The 23,069-nt window shown below is 40.9% G+C and overlaps 1 protein-coding gene across 1 annotated transcript; it reads left to right on the top strand.

The window, feature by feature from the left end:
* Nucleotides 1-665: 665 nt before the first annotated feature.
* Nucleotides 666-23,032, top strand: GPR68 (G protein-coupled receptor 68). Its single transcript, XM_075103721.1, has 2 exons — nucleotides 666-951; nucleotides 17,761-23,032. Exon 2 carries the CDS (start codon nucleotides 17,902-17,904, stop codon nucleotides 18,976-18,978), a length of 1,077 nt encoding a protein of 358 aa, XP_074959822.1. The 5' UTR covers nucleotides 666-951; nucleotides 17,761-17,901; the 3' UTR covers nucleotides 18,979-23,032.
* Nucleotides 23,033-23,069: the final 37 nt, after the last annotated feature.

Raw genomic sequence — 23,069 nt, 5'->3', positions numbered from 1 at the left:
AGCGTCACTGGTGTCCCTAGAGCAGCACAGCAGAGCGCTATGTCAGGTGAGTTATGCAGTTCAGAGCCTGAACTGGTAACAGCTTTTTGCCCCAGAGTCAGCAGAGTAATTAACATCTACCTGTTGTTTTAAGAGTAGTGCATTTTGGTTTGAATGACAGGCACCTTAATACATGTCCTGTGGTGCAGCTTTCACTCCAGTGGGAATAACAGTAGTAGTGTGAGTTAGCAGGAGGTCAGTTTTTACATCTGCTACCGTCTTCCTGAATTACCTTGGACAAGCTGTTTGATCTGATTATGCGTCCATCTGTCTTGCTGTGTAGATGAGAGAGGAAGGAAAAGGAAACCCTGCTGTACAGCCCTTGCTCTTGCACAGTCAGAGAAGATGCTCCCTTGTGCAGAGATTAGCTTCTGCTGTGTTTGGACATAACGAAGGTCTGATCTCAGCAAGTTCTAGGAGCAACTTACTGTAAATAACACTAATAGCAACACTAATGTTCTGTATATTTGTAATACACCTGCACGAGGCAACATCTGTGCATGTTTAGGTAAGCTGTAAACAGCAGTATTTGGGCTTGGCACTAGCTGCTGTGACCATGGTGCAGTTATCTGCTCGTTCGTGTCTGTGACGGTCGGTACGGGTATGAACACCGCTCTGCATGCGTTGCCATCTCTGTATTTAATATCTGCTTTTGTCACTCTCATCTTTTTCACTTATGAATGAGTGGGAGAGGAAGGAGAGGGCTGGGCTGACTCCTTCTCAGTTGAACCATAAAGAGCACAGGAGCTGAAACACAATCTCCTCCTCCTTCCCTACGCTGCTTCACCAACAGCCTCACTCACAGCTGGGAGGAGGACAGCCCCGCCAGCAGCCTAAGCAGGAGCTGGGAGAAGGGAAGTTTTGTGCTCTTCATACTGCAGGAAATCCTCGTTGTATAACATCTTCTCACAGGTGAGTTTCATTTTTTCTCTCTTTTTCTCTCTTCATTTTTTCTCAAGTTAATTTTCCATTACTGAGCCGGGTTATGCAAGGTTATGACCCCTGGAAAGGTGGCAGGACAGTTTTTTTTGGCTGGGTTGTTAAAGCAAAACAACGAGGCGGTCCAAGGACTCAACGAAAGTAACACGTCCAAAAAAATTCACAACCTCAAAATTTATTTCTTTGGCAAGTTCCCATTACCGAGAACTTTGAATAAAAGTTCTTCCAAAACAACTTTCTTGAGTTCTACTTAGGCGCAAGGAGAGCTGGATGTTGAAGTTGTACTGATGAAAGGGAATTGTTAAGATAAACCTAGAAACTGTTTCATGTTTGCAGAGGGGAACCAGAGCATTAGCCAGTAGATAAATTCCAATAGTCATTTTCAGAGAACTTAGTAGGACGGTAGAAATGGACTAGACATAAGCTATTTTGGATGACTAATAAGTGATTTAAATACTTCATTTCCCCTGAGAACACAAGCCAAAAATTATGCCTAACAGAAACTGCTAAATCGCATACCTTGGCGTATGGGTGCTCTGCATACACCTATATAGATTTGTCTTTGTATCTCAAAAGTAAGTCATTACTGTATTTTCCAATTGGTAAGCCACTTTTCCTGCTGCTCTTCAGAAGCTGACTGGGGAAACTTGAAATGTGAAGGTTTGTTTAGTGACATGAAATTCATTCAATCGTAAGTTAATTTTTTTTTAATAGGATTAAAAACCTTTGCTCATTATTGTAGGTTACCTGTGTTACAAGTACATTTTAATGGTTCTTGACAGTCTTTGTAAAGCAACAAGAAAAGCAAATCACTGGACGATCAGCTTCATGTGTCCATGGGGAGGGGAGCTGAGAAACAGAATTTAGAAGAATATAACAGCCTTGTCCTGTCCTTTTCTGTTCAGAACAGATGCAGATATTTATTAATAAAAATTTAAGGAAACTTAACAGCGAGGCAAGGAAAAATAGCTACACGTAGCCTCATAAGACATGACGCTGTCATTGTGAGCATTACGGGACTTTCTGAGCAGTCTGTTAATCAGCGCCTCTGTGACTTTTTCCACATTAACACCCTGTGTTCACACTGGCTCCAGAAGAGTACGGTGTCTGACCACTTCTTCTTTCAAGTTTGCTTTAATCAAGAAGCCACTAAGTGAGTCAATCCTGTGTATTTAACACCCACTCCAACAGGCGTCCTGAGGAAACAAACTTTTTTATTGTCCTCAACCCTATCCTTCCTGCCTCCCTATCTTTTTGCTAGTATGTTGTTGTTCCCCCATATCATGCTGCTTCTACACGTGCAATCGTAAGATCTTTCTGTTTTATGAGGGAAGAGGCAGAAGGAAGCTGTTTCCAGCTCGCTTTATGCTCAATGCTGTACAGCTGTAGTTTAGATATTAGCAGAGAAGGTACATTCTCAAAGGTTTAGGAGTCTTTCCAGGGCCTGGGGAGTACACCGTGAGAAAATGTTTGGTTTATAGGATCAGACCAGTATGTTGTTCTGTGACAGTGGAGCACAGCCGGGGTGGGGGGATGTCACTTGAAATCTGCAGTGAGATGTATTTATCTCACTTTGTGGCTGGTGGACAAAAAATTTACTCCCTTTGTTCTGGGACCTGAGGACTGCACGCAATCCTAGACAGTGGGAAGAGAGAGAAGGGAGATGTGGGGAAATGGGAGAGAAGGGAGAAAAATTACTCCCAGCCAAACTAGGTGTACGTAGGTATTGTCATACTAGATGTGATCAAATAGAGAGACCCTGGGGGGTGGCTGGTTCCTGAGGTTGGGCAGACAGAAACTTCTTACCTGTGGCTGAACACAGTTGCACAGGGCCAGGTATATAAAGGTGTGAGAATTAATGTTAAGTTTTCCTCCCCTAACCAGCTATGTGGATATTGTCACTCAGATTAACCAGCTGACGCTGTAACTGCAAGTTTTCTTGGCATCCCATCGAACAGCATGCAGAGAAGAAATTATTTTCCCTGCCAGTTCTCTTAGACCTAACATAAGGGTGCACTCAGATTGCCCTGGGGCTTCGCTCCTGCTGTCTATTCTTGTATCAGTGTGGGGATAACCAAAGAAAAAGTTATTTTGGCCTCATGAGGACATTTACAGAACTTGCTAATTATTTGTAGGTGAAGAACTGGGAAAAGAGAACTCCAGATGTGGTGGCCTTGTGAGGCTCATTACCTTATAATTAGCTGAATGTCTCCTCTAAGAGGTTTGTTTTTCCTATAAAGCTTATTCTGAGTGGCTTTTAATGCTTGTTATGAATTATTCTGCTAGCTGAAGCATTTGCGGACCTTCTGTCCCTGACAGCTGATGGCAATTGGTTTTGAAAAGACACAGAACAGCTTTAATGTTTAGAGGAAACTGGCCAATAATTTTAAGTAAAGGTATTAGTAATCAGCAGCAGCTAAGAACAACATTGCAGTTTATTCTCTGGGGGATGCATCCACTGTAATTCCTTTTTCTCCACTAGACACCATGCTCTGAATTCTGTTAATCTACTGGGTAGCAAAAGGAGAACTTTTCAGTCACTTCATCTGGAAGTTGTAGCTAATCTGTCTGAAAAAGAAAAAAGACTAAATAATAGGTTTTAAACACTCTGTTAGAGGGAAGTTGAGAAATGGTCTCCTTTGAAAATATACTCTCTTCCTCTCCATGGAGCCCTCTTGCTAAATATTGTTTCCACGGCAACAAATTTGTTTCTAGCTGCGTTATCTTGGTGTTTGATCTGGGGTTGCTTACGCTCAGATCTGTCACCATGCCAGAGGTGAACTGAAATGTAAAACTGATCTTGTCTACAGGTAATGGAGAAAGTACTCTGATGCTCTTATTGTTCCTCATGAGAGATGTTCTCTTGACATTCTCCACTCAAAAATTGCTACGGACAGCTATTGCTACTAGGATAAGCTGAATCTCTCATTTCTGAACGTCGTTGCTTTATTTTGCAAGCTTTCAAGCTTCCTTTCTCTCCTGTTGTGTGCTATGGGTCAACAGTAAAGACGCATGAGCTCTGAAGAGATGTTAGCTAACACAGGAAGGGGAGATCAAAAATGAATGCATTGCAAATGCACATGCAATCAAAGTATCCAACTTAAGTCTCTTTAATGACACCTGAATAAAATGCTAAAATGGGTAACATCACTAGGAAGAATGGGAATATATATTACAGAGTTTGGCTTTGGCTTTCTTGTAGCTCAGTATTTTAGTAACAATTAGAATTTGATCATTTTTATCAGGAAAAATTTTGTCTTCCATCTGCCAAAGGAAGGAGGAGGATTTTTTACTGTGATGGGTAATGATTTAGTGTCTATGCAGGTATCTAATTAGAGGATGTACCTGTTTTATGCTCAGTGTTTAAGGAGTGATCAGACATAGCTTTCAGAATAAGAATTGTTTTTTAAAGTAGGAAGAGGCTTAAACTAAGATCTGTTAACTTATGTCAGGACATTATTAACTGGAATTTGAGCTTGTGTCCAAATTTCAGAGATGGTTAAACCTCCACCCCAGAGCAGGACCTGCATTTCTGAACAGCTCTGAAGTTTGGAATCCCACGTTTCCTGTGCCAGCTTTTCCATCTCCCACCCAAGAGCTCACCAGAGCTTCTCTGTAATGAGTATTTTATTCTTCCTTTTTTCTCTAATCAGATGTGTGTTTTGAAGCGTGAACAGTTTACAGTACGGTTGTTGCTTTTGCTCCGAGTTCCTTCTTTGACACCATAAAAGAAGGGGTTTTTCATTTCTGTAAGGTCGTGGTTCTTCAACTATTTTTTTCATTTTCTTTTTTTTTTTTCATCTAGATTAATACCGTTATTGCAGCAGGTTGTTCCTCCCAATTTTCTTTAAAAGAAGACTAGGGAAGGGTCAGTTGGTTTTCAAGCACATGGATGGCCGAGTTTGTGACTCCAGGCAGAATTCTGGGATTTGTCTCCCAGGAGAGAGATGGCTCTGACACAGGGGAAGCAGACAGTCACTGCTCGTGCGGATGCCAGTGTCGTCCAAAGGTGGAATGGAGAGGTGCTGGGAAGAACATTTAGGCTCTTAGTTCGCTGAAGTGCAGGAATTCAGCAGCACTGTGCTGAGGAAGGCTTCTCACAGCATATGCAAGGCCAGACAGAGAGAGGTAGTTTCAAGCTATGACAAAGAAAATAGAGGGAAGACAGGTTCATATGCATTATGAAATGAAGGTACTCAGGAGTAAGGGAAGACCAGACTCTTTAAATCTTAATGAAAGCAAGACACTAGCACTTAAAATCATGTAAGTACTAAAAGAATTTTTAAAATTAAAATTAAGGGAATTGAGGAAATGAAAATTCAGGAAATGAAAGTGCAGACAAGCCTGCAGATACAGGTGCCAGCACTTTGTTTAGAATGATTTATCTGTTGGGGACTAGGATGCTGGAGTCTTGTATCCTCATGTGAAAACAGAATAAAGGACCGAAGTTTTCAATAGTCATCTAGGGAGCAAAAGCAACAATGAGGGAAAAAGCACAGAGGAAAACCTTTTGCAAGGTTGCACTGCTTCTACACAATCGTGAGAATTCTGAGAAAAAACATCGGCCAACAAGCCTTGCATGTGAATATTGACTTAGATCTAAAGGAAACTTGGTTAATGTCCAAAAGGGGAACTGCAAAAAAAGGAGGAAGTTTAATTAAAGGCAGCAAAAAGGGATAGCTTAGAAGAGTTATATCTCTATAGGCTAGATGGGAACTATTTGAAGACATGCACAAGTGCATATGCACACCTCCTGCCTTCAGTGCTGGATCCAAGGAAGAAGTACAGAAATATAGGACAGGGACCAAAAAAGACTCAAATGAGTCTGAAAGGAAATGAGCACAGCTAAACAGCAGTGCGTGGAAGGGCAGGTGGTGTGCTAGACTAGAAAGAATTGGATCTAGAGCAGAAACATATTTGAAACACACAATAGGGATCAGTGTAAACCAGAAACACAAACATGGTACAAAGGCACAAAAGAATTATTCCCATTTTAAATGGTGACAGTGCACGCAATGTTAGGTGCTTCAGTTGAACAGGCTCTTATCCTATGATGAACTTTGTCTCTTTGATTAAAATAAATCCAAACAGAAGAAGAAGAATGAAGTAAAAGAAAAATGTGGGGAGGAAGGGAAAATTCCTCAAATATTGTAAACAACTTTTCACTTTATCGTATCTTAAAACATTTGCTGTACAAAATGAACCATATACTGAATCATATATGCAGAAAATAGCATTTAAAAGAGAGATTACTTTCTTGACTGTATCGTTATTTGCTGGTGCATGGAATAATGAAACTGTTAACATTCTCCTTGAACAGGAGACATGCCTAATCTCTTCAGACACAGCAGAGTTTCAACCACATTTCTGTTAGACCTAGCAAGCAAAATTTTTTCTCTCAGACAACCTTTGCTATTTGTTAAACATTATTAGTCAAACATTGATTATTGCTGTCCCAGGCTGCTGCTTGTCAGCAGCACTGCAAAATCAGTTCTATCCACTGAACTTATCAGTAAAGGAGGACCAAAAATTGCACAAATCAGGGTTTGGTTGCTTTCCAAACTACTTTTGGTTAATGAGATCCATTTGGAGGGAAAGACGTGATGATCCTTGGGTTTAATTATACCTTGTTCTGTCTGGAGGCAGTGGCATTATAAAAGATGCAAGCAGAAAGAGAATTTGGTCACTGCTTTGGTCTCCAACTTGTCAGTTTTTGAACAAAAGTTTTCCCTTGTAACCAGTGAGTGTTGCTGGGGAGGCTTGACAGAAGGGACTGCCTTGCATGTTGCTGGCACTCCTTCCCCTTTCTGTGACAGCATATGGGTACAGAGAGCAAGTGGCTCTCAATGTACACGTTGGCTGTGCCTGTATAGTGCCATAAGCATCTGAGCAAAGATAGAGGCTAACTTCTGACCTGTTCTGCCTGGCCTTGGTTTGTGCATGCTGCCAGGTGCCAGCAGTGTGCTCTAAATGGGTGGCCCATGCTCAGGCTGCTGAGAAATCTGTGGGGTGACTCCTGTGGGGCCATGGGTCCCTTTCAGCAGTGTAGCTCTGTGAAGCAGGGGCCGTATGGCAGTGCCAAGGGTAGAGGGGCACGCTGGCAAACCAACAAAGGCAAAAATCACTGAAATAAAATACAGATATAACCTAAACCTAAAGTCACTGACTTCTCTGTAAGACATCTGGCATTGCCTGGTGGAGCACAGTGCTGGTGTCAGAGCAGGCTGCAGCAGCAAAAGAAGCAGTAATGCAGAGTTTGGGAAAATGAATCAGAAGAGTGATTTTCCCAAAGGCCTAGCTGGTAAAATGAATCAGAATCATTTAGTTCAGAAGGGTGAAGTTCCTATTTCTCAATCCCAACGATTGCTGCAGAAAGTGGTGTGATGTGTTTTCCTCCGCCCACTGTCCTGTACTCAAGCAAGTCATCCAGGAAGCCTCAGGGAGATGTTTCCTGTGGGTAGGAGCTAGTCACAACAGATCAGTGGTGAATTACTTGGAGGTTGATGTCATCTACCTGGCTGATCTTTAACAGCAGGAAGGAGGGGGCAGATGAGGGTCATTTGTAAAAGCTTTAAGGCAGCTATGGCATGACTAATTTCTGCTATGTGACTCACCTCCCTGATACCGCTTGGACTGCCTGTCTGAAATTACACATTGTATGAACTCCTTATTACCGTAAACAGGGATTTTCCAAAGTGTAGTTTCTTTTCAGCACTTCTGTGTGTGCAGCCAGTCGTTCAGACCTTGCATTTGGTAAAAAAGCCCTCATCCTAGGTAATGAATAAGTGATCTGAGGTATTGTTCTAACTGTGCTTATTATCTTACCTACCTTCTTTACCTTGTGAGTCAGGTTGGCCTTCATATGTGCAGGCCTCAACTATGAAGTCCAAAGTCATAAAAACCTGAAATGAAATGGTACAGCAGCAGAACATGGGGATTTTGTATTAGTTTTTGTGCATGTGAGATCATATAGATTTCACTTTGACACAGCTTTAATTTCTAGGGAAAAAGAATTCAAAATGAAAAACACTTCATAAAAATAATTGGAAAACGACGATTTGTTTCAAAACAAAATTCTTTTGTGGAAATGATTTTACTTCATGTCAGATTTATGCAATTTGTTTCCATGCTATTACATGTCGCTAAGAGGGATGAGTTGTGTCACGGCACCTGGCAAACAACAGTGGAGAACAGAATGGGAAGGTCCTGAGAGGTCCCCAGACACTTCTTTGCCTTCAAGGGGAATCAGCTGAGCCATTCTCAAGTTGTTTGCCAAATTTTAAGACCTTCCGTGATGACAGCCCTACACCCCATGCACCATTTACCTTCATTAATGGAATGCTTTTCATGGTGTTTAATCCAGCCTCTCTCATCTTCGCAACAATCTTTAACATATTTGAAGGCTGTTGCTGTGTTTGCCCTCGATCTGGTCTTCTTTGACTAAATAAAACCCGACTCCCTCAGTCTTTGGCTTTGCTAGACCTCTGACCTTTCCCCTGCACTTCTGACCACAGCCAGAGGATCCCAGAGGATCCGGAGGGGTAGTACCTACAGCCTGCTGAGACACCCCAATGTGCTATGGGGTGGGGGGGTGTTGTTATGAAAGTGTGTTGTTGGCTTCAGTTTAGTATGTAACACCTGGAACCACCACATCATTCCCGGTGTTCTATTGTAAAACAGGATTTGCTTTATTACTGACTTCTCATATCATATGGAATATGTAGTATGTCATATACAGCAGTTTGCACATCAGGTAGGAAAGAAGTGGATACTTAGTGCTCTAATTAAAATGACAAATGTGAGCCTAGGATGATGATAATCTGGGTTATTCAGGGCATTTTCTTCTGAAAAAGTGATATTTTCCAAGAATGTAAATTTCATGTTTCAACAAGTCCTCCCTGTGACCTCTCCCAGTGCAGCCTACAGGGCAATGTAGTATTACAAGTTACTGGTGTGTGGTACCTTAGCTTTCTTATGGCCATTCTGAAGTGCTTAGCTGCTTGTTTTCTAGGTGGCTTCCTGCCAATCTAGTGCTTTCAACAAGCATCAAATGCACTATGAGAAAAAAAGATTCACAATTCAAGTATTTTAATATGAACCTGCTACACGAATCCACATGATGAATTCCTAATGACAAATTTACAAGTTGAGAGCGTGAAAGCCTCAACTACCCCACCACTGGGGGCCAGATGGCACCTGAAGTTTTAGCAATGGAATATTTCATGTAACTAGCTTGCTTTAGACTTCTGAGAAATTTGGTAAGTAGAAATGAAGAAGTTGGGACAAATTCCTGGGATATAAAAGTTCAAGCAAATGGAGTGATTTACCCAATGCTGTGAATAATTGCGTGTCTGTGTTAAGGAAAATTGGACATTGGTGACTAATTAGTCTTTTGTTTATGTGGGTTCTGGAAAAATGTTGCTGGCTTCCTTCTTTGACAATAGGTTTATAAATGGAGTCATACAACAATGACAAAAGTAAAGTGAGTTGGAATTTACAGAATACTTTTATGGTTTCTTCCCAGTGAAACAGATACACACAATAATTATTGTACACAGAGGTTCATGTTAGAAGGGTCCACTTGGAAGTTACACACTGAATGGGCTGTATATAGACCTAAATTAACTTTAGAAGGGAATTCAGTTTGAGGAATTGAGTTTTTTGCCTTTTTATTTTATGTAAGATGGTTTCAGAGGTTTAAAAAGATGTAGTGCTTTTTTTTACTGTATGCCTCCAGTAAGACTCTTTTGCAAAGAGAAGGACACACAGAGTTTGTTCTTCTAATGCAAAAAAGCAGACAGGAAAAAAAATCGAGAGTAAGTATACCGGAGAGGTAGCCTTTCTGCTTTACAAACACATCCAGCAGAAGACAGAAGCAAAACGCCTTGCAGCCAACTGCTCTTCACACAGAGGCTTGACAAAAAATTTCTGCACACTTTCTGTTGTTAGTGATTTATAATTTATACTCTTGGAGACCATGTATCTGTCTTTAAAGTGGTATATATTTAATTCTGGATTCACTGAGAATGGTTTAGAAAGTGATCCAGTTAAGAAATACATGGTATGGTTGGTAGAGAAATTAACCCCAAGGCCTGAAAAGATACATTGATGGTGCATGTAAAATGAGCTGCACTAAAAGGTGAGCATCAAGGTCAAGTACACTGGGGTCAGAAATTATAAATCTGAAGGTCTCTAATACAACCTAATTTTTAGCCCACTTACGTATTTAAACCAGGCTATGAGCTTTCATGAGTAGAATCATTATTTCTACTGGACTTCTGTCTCAATATGAGCCTTGCCAACTCTGTCTGAGCTCAACAAAACCAGTGCCCTGCCGAGATGCTTGAGCCAAATCTGAGCACCTTTCTTGTAGAAACTTAATTCAGTAAACTGGAATTACCTTGGTTTTGTCCCTGCACCCTTTTTCTTTGATCTGCCAGGCCAGGTATCACACCGTGACAGCTTTGCTGTTTCTGGTCCCTGAAATAACAGTCAGTGCTAGCTTCACTATATCTCCATGGCTTTGCATTGTGCCCCTAAGAGTAGCTGTGTAATACATTGCCTCATCCCAAGTAACAAACAAGGATAAAGTATCCTATTCACTAGAGTTGTTTCCACTTCTAACCAATGTGCCTATTGTCCATTTGTTTGTTTAATCTACAACTACCATTGGTAGTACATTTGAGTGCTTCACAAGCACTATCGACTTACCTTCAGGAAAATCCTGTCTGTCAGGGAATATAATTTTGAACTTGTGAGGACAGAGAAATGGGCATTATATCATTTGGTTGCCCAAAATATTTGGACTTTTTCTAATTTGCCTGTGTATCTCTTATAGTACAAAAGGTTCCAGAGACTTTGCCAGAGGTGAGTAGAGAGGACACCTGACTTTGTGCCCTTCAAGTACTGCATCCCACTGTAATTCTTTTCTTCTCATAAGTAACAGAGTGAACCTAAGTGCATTGTTATCCACCCTGCTGCATAGCCAGATATTTCCCATTGGATACTGACAATCTGATTTTTTTCTTTCCAAGCAGAGTAATTTTGCATTTGCCCTCAATGGATTTTGTTTTGTTTTCAGACCAAGATCATCTTAAAACCTGTTTGTGTTATAAAGTCCTTTGCAAGTCAGTATCATTTGCTGATTTAGTAAGTGCATTTTCTATCCCATTCAGAATGGGATAGAAATTATGAAATTATGAACAGATTAAAATACTGACTAGCATCCTGAAAAGGGCAGATTATTGCACTCAACTCAGTCTGTCATTCCAGATCAAGTGAACTACAGGTGGCTGCTTTTTGTATAGAGTCATGTAACACATCTGGCAGTACGTAATGCCTTTACAATTTCCCAGGTATTAATGAGGATGTGCATTGGGATGTGTCAGAAGTCCTCATAAAATCAAGATATATTACACTTGTTGCTTCCTGTCTAGCTCTTCAGCCCCATACCTCATGAAAGACAGAAGTGAGATCAGTCTGACATTACTGTTTCTTGTTGAATCATGTGTCTCTTATTGCAGCAGCATCTCTAAAGCAGCCTTCCAAGGGGTTTGGCTGCAGCACTGCTGCCCTTGCTGCCTCTGTGTCTTTCCCTCCTGTTTCTTCCCTGGCTTTCATGAGTCCTGAAATGCAGCTGCTGACTCTATTCCCCCTCAAGTCTTGCCTTCCCCCGTGCATCAACAGCCCTGGGGTGTGTGGGCTCTATGCGAGAAAGGAATTGTTTGGGTATCACAGGAGCTGAAAACTGTTGAGAAGGAGGCTGGCATGTCTAATATCAGGCCATGAGGACAGGAATGGCACTGAGCTGTGGCAGGTAGTTTCTGGGAGCTGGACTGGAATGATATTTGGGTGTGATGCTGTGTGGGACAAGACTGACCATTGGCAGGGAGAGGAGGCAACAGGTTCATGGATTAATCCAGGGAGATGAGACCAGCTTCCACTACTGTCCCTTATCCCTTCCAACTCTACTTTCTGCTCACTGGAGCAGCAACAAGATCTGCAGCCTGGTAAGGCTGCACATTGCTGGGAAAATAGGGTCTATCCATGCCTGCACTGGGTCCTCCTACAGAGAAAGCAGGTAGGACTGAGACCAGAGCTTCTCCCATCTTTCCGAGACAGGGCATGAAGCAAGTGCAGCTGCCAACTGCAGCCCAACTTCATCTTCTGCAGTATGGCAGGTCTCACTTGGGGTGAGTCTCTGCAGCTGTGAGTCACTTCTGTAAATGCACGGATATGTGTATTGATTGTCTGATGACTCGTTCTGCTTGAAGCTAGGCTGACTGGTGTATAATTCTTCAACTACTCTTTTTGCAAGACAGGTATTATGCCTGTTTTACCCAATACACCATAATTTCTGGAACATCATCAGCAATGGTTCACAAATTGCTTTAGATAATTCCCTTGGAGTGAACATAGACTTTCAAAACATGTTAGCCTTTGCATATCTGTTTTTTCTATGCTCCCATCCTACTGTTAAAAACAATTTTGTTAGATGCTGGATCACAGTTTTAGTTCTAAAGATTGAAATAAAAAATAACAGCAAATATTTCAGCTCTGTTTAGATCTATAATCTGTGCTTGTGCCTCATATGTACCTGTTTTTCTTTACCCTTCCTTTCCTTGTGTGCTAATAGAATCACCCTTCTTTGCCTTTTATGGGTCTTTCTACTTGTGACACCTTTAAAATTGTAGAATCATTTGGGTTGGAAGGGGCCTTTAAAGGTTGGCTAGTCCAACCCCCCCTGCAGTGAGCGGGATCATCTTCAACTAGAGCAGGTTGCTCAGAGCCCGTCCAAACTGACCTTGAATGTTTCCAGAGATGGGGACTCCATAACCATTCTGGGCAGCCTGTGCCAGTGTTTCACCACCCTCACCATAAAAAATTTCTTCCTGGTATCTAGTCTGAATCTACCCTTGTTTAGTTTAAAGCCACTACCTCTTGTCCTATCGTTAGGGTCCTATTAAAAAGTCTGTCCTCATCTTTTGTATAATCCCCCTTTAATAACGGAAAGACGGCACTAAGGTCTCCCCACAGCCTTCTCTTCCCATGCTGAACAACACCAACTCTGTCAGCCTTTCTTCACAGGACTGGTGTTTCACCCCTCTGACCATTTTCATGGCCCTCCTCTGGACCTGTTCCAACAGGTCTGTCTTTTATATCCTGATTCTTCTGACTGAAGCCAAACATCATTGTGCCATTTCCTCATACTCTGTCACGTGCCCTGATTTCTACATTCTTCCATAGTTTTTTTTTTTTAAGCTTGCTCTAAGGATATTAGCCAGTTTCTGCCCATTTTATATTGTTTGACTGGTTCCTCCTCTCTTTTGCTGGTCATCGCTTCCCAGTCTCTTTACCTGACCTTATTCCTCCAGGCTTTGTGAACCAGGATCAAACCAAGCTCACAAACCCTCAAGTGCTGGGGGAAGCTTCATGTGTGAATTTAAGGGCTGGTGTCAAATCCTAAACTGAAACAACCTCAGGTTTCTGGTTCCAAGATATGCAGCACAGTTCAAGTCCCGCTGTGACAGCCAAGTGACTCAGGTCTGTCTACAGTGTGTGACAGGTGTAGGGACAGGTTAAACAGCAAGAAAGCTACTGTCACATAAAGGCACACAACCACGTTACACTCCCTGTTCATGGAAACAAGTGCTTTGGGGATAAGACAAACTGTGTGCACAACTTTTGCAAATTCCTACAAGGAAGTCCTTTGGCATAGTCCAATTTGTCTATGCTAGAAATACATAGGTCTAATTGCAGACAGATTTCTTGTGAGGAAAGTTGTAGCAATGTTCACCAAAACTGAGAAAACCCACCCAGGGTCTATGCTAGTGTTTGGTCTGAGCTGAAGAGGCTGTTGTTGTAAGTGGCTCTGAGATATTTCCTGTGCTGCCGCCAGAGACAGCGCTTAACACGTGAGCTTCTCCACAGTTCACGGTGCAAGGGGGAGTCATGATTTTGTCAATAGTTAAGGCACAAAGGAGTTGGGAAAGAAAAGAACCTGTTGTTGAACTCTCCAGTGAGTAATTAAAGTTGGCTGGCTTAAACCAAGAAAAAGTGAAGCTCTCTGAAACCCAGGGATCCTTGGCTTTGTTTTTAATCCAGGAGCAAGAGTTGTTTGGAGGTCATGTAGATGGAGAGAGTATTCTAATTTGTTTCCAAGACTTGTGCTTAGATGGGTATCATCTAAAAGATGTAGGCATATATGAGAGAGAAGTATTGCTTGGAAATGTCTGCAGACTCATGGTACTGAAGGTGTTACATAAGCTATGCCCTAAAAAAATCACACAGCTGCACTATTTCGATGTTAAAGCTGTCTAAAAAGAATGCCTGTGTGTTCCTGTTTGTAACTGCTTTCAGGTTTATGATTGTCTGCACTCCAGATGTTTTTCATACAGCAACTTTTTTTCATTTTTCTCCTCCCCCTATCCAGTTGAGGTCAGTAAGTAGTGGGGGAGGTATTTGTCTTTTCTCTCCCATACCCTGCATCACCTTTCCTTCAGTTTCCCCTTTCCCATCAGCTTGTAAGGTATTGTGTATTATGTTCTTAATAACTGGGTGGGCTCTTCTGCACCCATTTGTTTAACACTGCCATTGCAGTACTGTGATACCAGGCTTGCTGAAAAATCATACAGGTTCACTCCCTGGCTGGTGCAGAGCCATGTTTAGTATACTTGGTGCTGGGGGAAAGGTGAACTACCTTAATATTTCCCGTTTGGCTACTGATCCTGTCATTAGACAGGCATGAGGGGTCAGAGGGCACAAGGTGTCCCAGAGCCCACGTGCTGAGGAGGCTGAAACGAGGGACGAATTTCCTGGCTCACTGTTGCCGCTGACCAGAAGAGTGGTATAAGACAGCTGTTGTGCAAGCAGGAATCTTGATGTTTGTTTTTCATCCCCATCTTTGAAACCAGGGAGGGCCTGTTAGCACAAGGCAAGGAGGTTCTTAACAGCCAGGCTTCAATTCCTGCCACCTGAAACAGCCCACTCCAGCGCTTCATCCAGGAGCAGGAAATTTTGCTGTAATCGTAAGTGTATATTATATTAGCATAATGTTGTATCAATAAGACTCTTGCTGTCTCCGTGACATTCTGCATTCTGGCAAGACTTCTAAGCTAAACTGAAATTATTTTTACAGTCATGTTGTCTGTGACAAACATAATTTAATAAAAGCATTCTGAGTTCTTAGAGTAAAAGAAATATTAAAAAAAACCAAACAAACAGTGCAACTGTAGAGTACATCTGCTTTTTCTCATATTGTGATCCATGTTGACTCACTGGGTAACACTGAACGAAACTCAGCGCTGTTGAACTATGCTAGACATATAAAGACAGTTCTGACTTTTCAAAATTGTCAGCAACTTTTGAATTTGGCCTCATCAACAGGAGCTGGACACTGATTGGACACTTTTAGTTGGTAGATTACATGACAGATGCCAGATTTTTAGGCATTTTAGACTTGGCATACCTAGCCATTAGGTACCTATCATCTTGTGCAGGCAAACTCTTACATGTACAGCTCGTCAAATTGTTGTACAGAAATTAAATGGTATCAAATACAAACCCAGATACAATTGTACTTGGCCTGGAGCTCTGGACTGGAACAGGTGGGGTGGGGTAAGTAGGTTATCAAACCTGCCTCAGCAAGGATTCTGTGAGCTGTCCTTGTGGGTGTGGAGCCAGGTCTCCTGTAGACAGAAGAGCTGCATAATGGTTATGAAGCCATTGATAAACTGGATAGTGTTACAGGAGAGCTAATGGCCCCTAAGTAAGAGTCCTTTGGGAAGTTTGTACATAAATTTAGTGGTTAGTTTCTGCTGTACACATCTGCGCTGCTAACATCATCATCATTACTCCATGGAAAGGTTATGGCAGTCTCTTGGAGCAAACTTCAAACTGAACTACAGGTATCTGTGACTGGGTCCCTTAAGCAGCAGTTCTGCTGTGCTTCATTTATCCAATAGAACTGTTGTGCCACCCACAGCAGAGGGCCTGAGTCTCTTAACCCCCAAAGGACCTGCGTGAGAGTGAGAGGAGGAGAGCAGAGCTTGTGCTATGTCAGACTTGATCAGTCTTTCACACAAGTTGCATTGCACAATGAAGGTAGAAGTTTTGAGAGATGAGCTTCTGGTGGCCTGTTGCTTCATGGCTGAAGGTATCTGAGATCCCCAAGAATACTTCTGCCAAAACTGGGGCTGATGTTCTGTCTGCTGGTAAGAAAAAAGAAGAGAAGCAAAGGAACGAAAAACACATTCTAATGCTGAAATATTTACATGTGTCCTTAAGTTTGCTCTGATTTTTGTGGGATGGTGCACTACACTGGTTGAAGCTAAATACTAAAAGTCTTTGCAGGTTTGGTCACTCATTTCAGCTGCCCAATTCTTTTCTCACCCAAAGGAAGTGAATTTATTCTCAATTTCTACAGGAGTAAAGCCCACAACTGTTTTAAAAAAATTATTAAAAATATTATTGACAGTAACACCCTCAAACACTGCAGCTGATAATAATTTTACTGTAATGTGGTTTTGTTTTCATAAGGGTTGCCTTGGAAAAAACTGTATGTTCCTAGACAAAACAGATGATGATGACAAGAATATAAATCAGGATAGTAAACAGGAAAAAGCAAACAAGGCTTTACCTTTGTCCCTGATAGTGCTCTCTTTTTGAATACATACTAACGGAATCTGTAGGAGTTAACAAATTGTTAACCTTCAAAAATATACTCTAGAACTGTGCATCTTCTGGGAAGAGATTGAAAGAAATACAGTCTCACTCTCTGGCATCATCAGGTAGAACATACAGCCCCCTCAGACTGGGCACAGTTTGCCCTGCTGTTTTCCAGTCCCAAGCATTTGTGCCAGTGTGAGTATATCACATGAAGTAACAAAAAGCTGTACGTGATACTTCCTTTAGTTTAGGGTTTAATCGTTGTGAGCTGGCTCAAGGCTGTACGCTTGTCCGAGCTGAACCAAGTGCTAGCCTGCTGTCATCATTTGTTTTTATAAGTGTCTTAAATAGTAGTAGTATAGTATAAGAAAGGTTTGTATGGGTGTGTGCTTGCATTATAGAAGATTCTTCAGGTCAAAACAATTATATCCATATTCAATGAAGATGAAAAGGAAAAATATAACGTATAGATAGTAACAGTAAATGAGTGGTTTTGAGGGTCAATGGCAAATATGGAATCTGTAATAGCACATCCTGTAGGATTGAGACCACAGTGATACATTGTACCAGATTTTTACAGTGTCCTTCCAACAGAGAAAGACAGCTTGCTGTTCAGGATTGTGCTTACAAGTCACTGTAAGAGATTGCTAAAAATTTGTTTCTTCCATCCTGATGGGTTGAACTGCATATTCCATAGTACCTTGTATCTAAAGGGAATTTAAGCAATGGAAATTAAAAAGCTACTCTTTTGTGCACCCTGCACCCTCTGAGGAAGTCTGAGTGGACTGCTGGTTTGCCAGAGACATTTTTTCCATCTTGGACAAATCAGATTACTGCTTTTGTGCCTCATCTGTAAAGCAGAGATGATAGTTCTTCACCTTTTAGATACTTGTAAAGCAGAAGAAACAAATATTTGTAAATTGCTTTTGAATTCTTGAACACAAAATTTTCTGTATGAGGACTTATTCATATGAATCACGATTTCCCAGGCAGGCTTTATTGTCTATCAAAGACTGTAAGAAAATTTAGAGCTAGGAAAAAGGAGCTCACTGAAAAATGTACTATATATTTGACAATCATAACCCTTCTGAAGATTTTCATGTGTTTTACTTTCAGGTTACTAACATCCTGCAGCAAGTCATCGCTTCAGCCTAAGGTTTTGTGGAAGAAATAAGCGATACATGAAACTGGATGAAATTAAATTTTACATTTATTCATTTGGGACCCTGATGAATGATATACAGGGAGAGGTAGAAGATGGTGAATACCACAGAGAATACAACTGAGAAGTGTGATATTAATCATGATATCCACCAGACATTATCCCCTGTGGTATATATATTTGTATTTATATTAGGCTTGCCAGCTAACTGCCTGTCACTGTACTATGGGTATTTACAGATCAAGGCTAAAAATGAATTGGGTATCTACCTTTGCAATTTGACTGTAGCAGACCTGCTCTACATATTTTCTCTGCCTTTTTGGCTTCAGTATGTTTTACAGCATGACAATTGGACCTACAGTGAGCTGCTGTGCAAAATTTGTGGCATCCTCCTGTACAAAAATATCTATGTCAGCGTGGGCTTCCTCTGCTGCATCTCCATCAACCGCTATCTCGCAGTAGTGCACCCTTTTCAGTTTCAACAGTTTCGGACAATGAAGGCTGCTGCAATTGTGAGCATCATTATCTGGACCAAAGAAATAATGACGTGCTGCCTTGTCTTTACGCGCAAGGTGATCAGTACAGATGCTGAGAGCCACAGGATGTGCTTTGAGCATTACCCCATCAAAGACTGGGAGCACGCTGTCAATTACTACCGCTTCTCTGCTGGCTTCCTTTTCCCCTTCTTTCTGCTGGCCTTCTCTTACTGTGGGATTTTACGAGTTGTCCGCAAGAGTCACGGCACTCAAAAGAAGACAAAAATCCAAATTAACCGACTGGTTTCAAGCACTGTTTTAATTTTTTTGGTTTGCTTTGGACCATACCACATCCTACTTGTGGTTCGCAGCTTGTTGGAGAACAGCTGCTCATTTGCTAAGAAAATATTTAATATTTACCATGTTTCTCTCCTGTTGACTACTTTTAACTGTGTTGCTGATCCAGTATTGTACTGTTTTTCCAGTGAAAGCACTTACCAGAACTTTGCCAAGATGCGAGACTCTTGTTTAACATGTTTAGGGTGTCTGAGGACTGAGACAAAGGAATCCTATCCACTGAATGCTCCAGAAACTTCCAACAGGCCACAGCATGAGCAACAGCCAGGGTTATTACAAATATCAAATGATGGTACTGAAATGAAGGACTTCTCCACAACTAACATGTGCAGCCTGTAGCGTTCATCAAAAAAGGATGTTAAGCTAAAATCTGCAGCTACGGCCACGTTTGTGTATCCATCTGATTTATCCATGTGTTACAACTGTGTTACCTCCCAAAGGCTTTTTAGCAATGCAGTACAGTGAGGTCGTCCCTGGAAGGGCATGGACCTTGGCAATAGTGAGGAAAGCACACACTGAGTCAGTTCAGTTACAGTTCTGTGTCTGTTGTCATTGTGGTATTGCTCAAAACCTGTCGTCTTGATGTCTGCATTGACTGGAACAAGCTAGTACTCATGGTGTGTAGTTCTGTTGAATTTGTCTTTAACTGCTTTCTGTTTGCCCCTGCAGCATCCTGAGAAAATAATTCTCTACTAGATGTCATCATCTTTTGAAAAGGTTAGAGACAGAACAAATTAAATGCCCCCATATGTACTTTTAAGAAGAAAAAGGTAAATAAAATGGCATTTCTGCAACATTTCTGTAACTTTCTGAAATAACTTCTCCTTCAGCCTGTTTTGAGGCCTGCAGAGACTGTGCCAGAATCGACCTCCTAAAACAACCAATCCAATAACATGAGATGTTCTGGGAGAACATGCACAAGGAACTCAGCATTTTCTGAGACCTTCAATCTGTTGATTGACTGTTGAACCTCAGACTGTTGAACTTCATCATAAGGCTCCTATTGACTTCCAGAGGTATGACATCTCTTGGCTCCGATGGGGATAAACAGTTTGGTCAGTTGACTTGGAAAAGAACAGGAAGTTGTTAGTACGTGAGACGCTTTGAACCCATGCGCTTCTCTGAGTCACTGTGTTCAAAGACAAATTTAGTTACGTCTAAATTCTACTAAACCTTGCTGAGGTTTGGATTGTATCCTTCGCACATTGCGTGTCTTGTGCAGCAGAGACCATGCAGGCAATTAAATAACAATGCATTTTGGGGGGAAACTGTTACATGGATTCTGTTTAAACTCTGTTTTCTTCCACAGATATTTAGGGTTTGGTCATTGTTCATTCAATACAATATCAGAAATATGATGTATGAAAGATCTATGTTTCCTGGTTTAGACAGAAACAAAATACAAGAATAAGTGGAGATAATGGCAGTTGAAGATGCGGGAGTTGTGCTCTATAGTATTGTTTCTATCACCATGGCCTCTCTAGTTTTTTTTCTTTTTCTCTTTTTTATACTAATGAATCTTGTATGATTCTTTTTCATGATCTGCTCATCATACCTTGTATCTGTAACTGCTACACCTTGTCCTTTCACCTCTCTGGTTTCAAACCTTTCTTGAAACACCTCTCTCTCTGCAACCTGGAGCTGGTAACTTCCAGCAGTATAATCAGGTTTCTTTTTTTTTTTTTTTTCCTAATGTCAGAAGATTCTCTAGACAGATGGTTTACTTCTAGTATCTGAAGTATGTCATTGTAACACAGCCTTGTTTGTCACCAGCTTCTAAAAGGCAACATGCAATAAGAGTTTCCTGGAAACCACCCTGCAAGTGCAATATTAGAAATAATTAGGGGACATGTTTAATAAAAATGTTGTTTATTATTTTCTTCCTATATTTATTCACTCTGTGTTTGAAATAACAATCTTATGGCTGTGTCCACAGTTGGTGTTTTTGAGACCACAGATCCTCTCCTTCCTTCTCTTGCAGAAAGGATTCATGTCCCCACTCCCAGGAGGGGATTAGGTTTGCTTAGGTTAACATTTGGTTTGTTTAACTATTTTACATTTCTTTATATTTAGACCACTCACCAAGCTGGATTAATTACCTTATACATGCATTTTTTTCTTCTGACTTTTAGTGCCATTTAGCTTTACTTTCTGCTAATCTTTCCCTTAATACCCTCTGTCTCTATCAGTGGGGTCATAAGGCAGGGACTCCCGACTGCCATTATGCCATGCTTGTATGTTGTTATGCACTGAACTAATGACTTGGACTCCCATGACCTGGCAGCCTGTAAGACACGCGTGTGTTTTGTTCTAGGATGAAAGGTTTGTTGTCCTGTTTATGCTTTACTTCTTTATAGTTAGCTATGTTGTTTAAATTAGACAGCTGGAATGCAGAACATGCCAGATTACATCAAATTGTCATCTGAGGGAATTAAGGCTTATTTGAGTTGGTACTTTGATGTTGTCAGCTTTTGATCAGCTGCTGCAGTTTAAAAGAAGATGGAAACTTGTGTCACAGGGTCCAGTATTCTGCTACAGTTCTCAACATTTAACCTGCAAGCGTAAGGGGGAATTTTTTTCTTCTTTTTATCTTTTTTATACCTGAAGTCATATTTTATCAATTCTTTCTATATTTTAACTGTTAGGCTTAGGCTGCAGAACTGTAACCAATATGGGAGGAAAGTCGCTCTCACTCAGAGCTTTTCTTTCCATCTCAGCCAGAACAGAGTCAATCAAGGGTCTGACTATGGTTGCTGGAGATATGCTATACATTGCTATTGGTTTAAATACAGTGCTTGGGACTGCACATAAGAAGGGATTTTAAAAATACACATTAGAGAAAAAGACAAATTACTACATTTTATGTTTCTTAATGAAATCTGTTAAAACTTGTATTTTGGGGAAAAATGGGCAAAAGTTTACTAAATAAAGGTTTTTTTTGACAAAAGTTAGTGTTTGGAAAGAATATTATAAATTGCCCTGTTAGTTTCATATGTCAGTAAGCCAATGAGCATGTAGCACACAGAGAAGGAAATCAGCTGCCTCTTCTCCCAAACAGACATTTTGAAGTGAGGCCAATCTCATTTTGTGGGTTCTGTGCAGCAGTGAGCATATGCCATCCTGTGGGGTTACTGGCTTTGGCAAAAAGCTCAAGCATTCATATGAAATATTTTACTTAATAGTTACAGTTTGGAGACTTCTAAAAGAGCTGTTTTCTAATTGTGAAACTTCAAAGATAGTTTCACTGCAATGTCCTTCAAGAAGCTTTAAATAAAATTAATCTTTAAAAATGACTGATCCATAAAATAAACATTGGGAGCTTTGGTGAATCTGAATGTCCAGCAGCAAATCTGGCATTAAGATTTCTTTCTCTCACATACATTCAACTGTTTTAAGTCTTTAAAGGCTGTGTATCCTCAAGAACTTCAGAAGATGAATGTTCAAAGTAGGCTGGTGTTTGTAGTATGAGCTGATTTTTCTGATTCTCAAAAAGTTATGTGTTTGTCTTATAGAAGAGAAGGAAAATAAAACTCACCTGCCAGAAAGAAAAGTAGATACAAGGTGTTGCTGGCTGCTGGAAGTTCACTGTCCTTTGGAAAAAGCAGTGGCTAAACACAGCAGCCATTCTCATCCTGTTAAAGCACAATGGTTTGGTGCTCACCGTTTGTACCATTATGATCATTTTATGACAACTAAAGCATCAGTGCCTGAGAGGTGCAGTGTCAAATACACCCGGCCCTCTCTGCTCCAAAGGCCAACAACTAGCAGAACTTCAGCCCTGATGCTCATCTGGAGTTACAGGAAAATCACAGCTTTAAATGACACAAGTCAGGCACAAGTCACAACCATTTCTCATGTACTGGTTTGGCACTAGTAGGCCTTTGAGACATAATTTAATTTTGCTTCACTTAGCCTCATCAGAAGCTGAATTTCTATAACTGCAATTCACCTAAATGTTAATTTACATAATTTTATTTCATACTGAATGCAAATGCTTTTTAATTTCTAATCATGCTTTAATTTCTAAGCATTAATTTTTAATCACTATTTGTGTATTTAATTCATTTATTCTTAACAACAGGCTACCCTGAAATGTCTACAGCCTTTCTGTATCACCCAGAAAGGGACAAAATATATGAATGGCAAATTACTAATACGAAGGAGGCAAATGGTATAGCCTACCCTTTACACGGAAGGTCTGCAACGCTGCCCTTATTTTCACCAGCTCAGTTAAAACTCTCCCCTTATCTCCTCACACTTCCACAAACTATCCACCACCATAAGATGACAGTGTTAGAGGGGCTACAGGAAGTGTGCGAGGGAGCTGTATTTAACAACTTTCACTACAGTAACACTGTTTTTTTTTGTTTTGAACCTCCCCTCTCCACTGCAGCTGTTTTCCCGACCACAAGGTATTTTTAAATCCAAGT

The sequence above is a fragment of the Phalacrocorax aristotelis genome, chromosome 9, assembly GCF_949628215.1.
Source record: "Phalacrocorax aristotelis chromosome 9, bGulAri2.1, whole genome shotgun sequence".
In the NCBI taxonomy this organism is placed as follows: Eukaryota; Metazoa; Chordata; class Aves; order Suliformes; family Phalacrocoracidae; genus Phalacrocorax; species Phalacrocorax aristotelis.
Note: the sequence above shows the minus strand (reverse complement) of the source record. Positions and strands in the feature narration are given on the sequence as shown.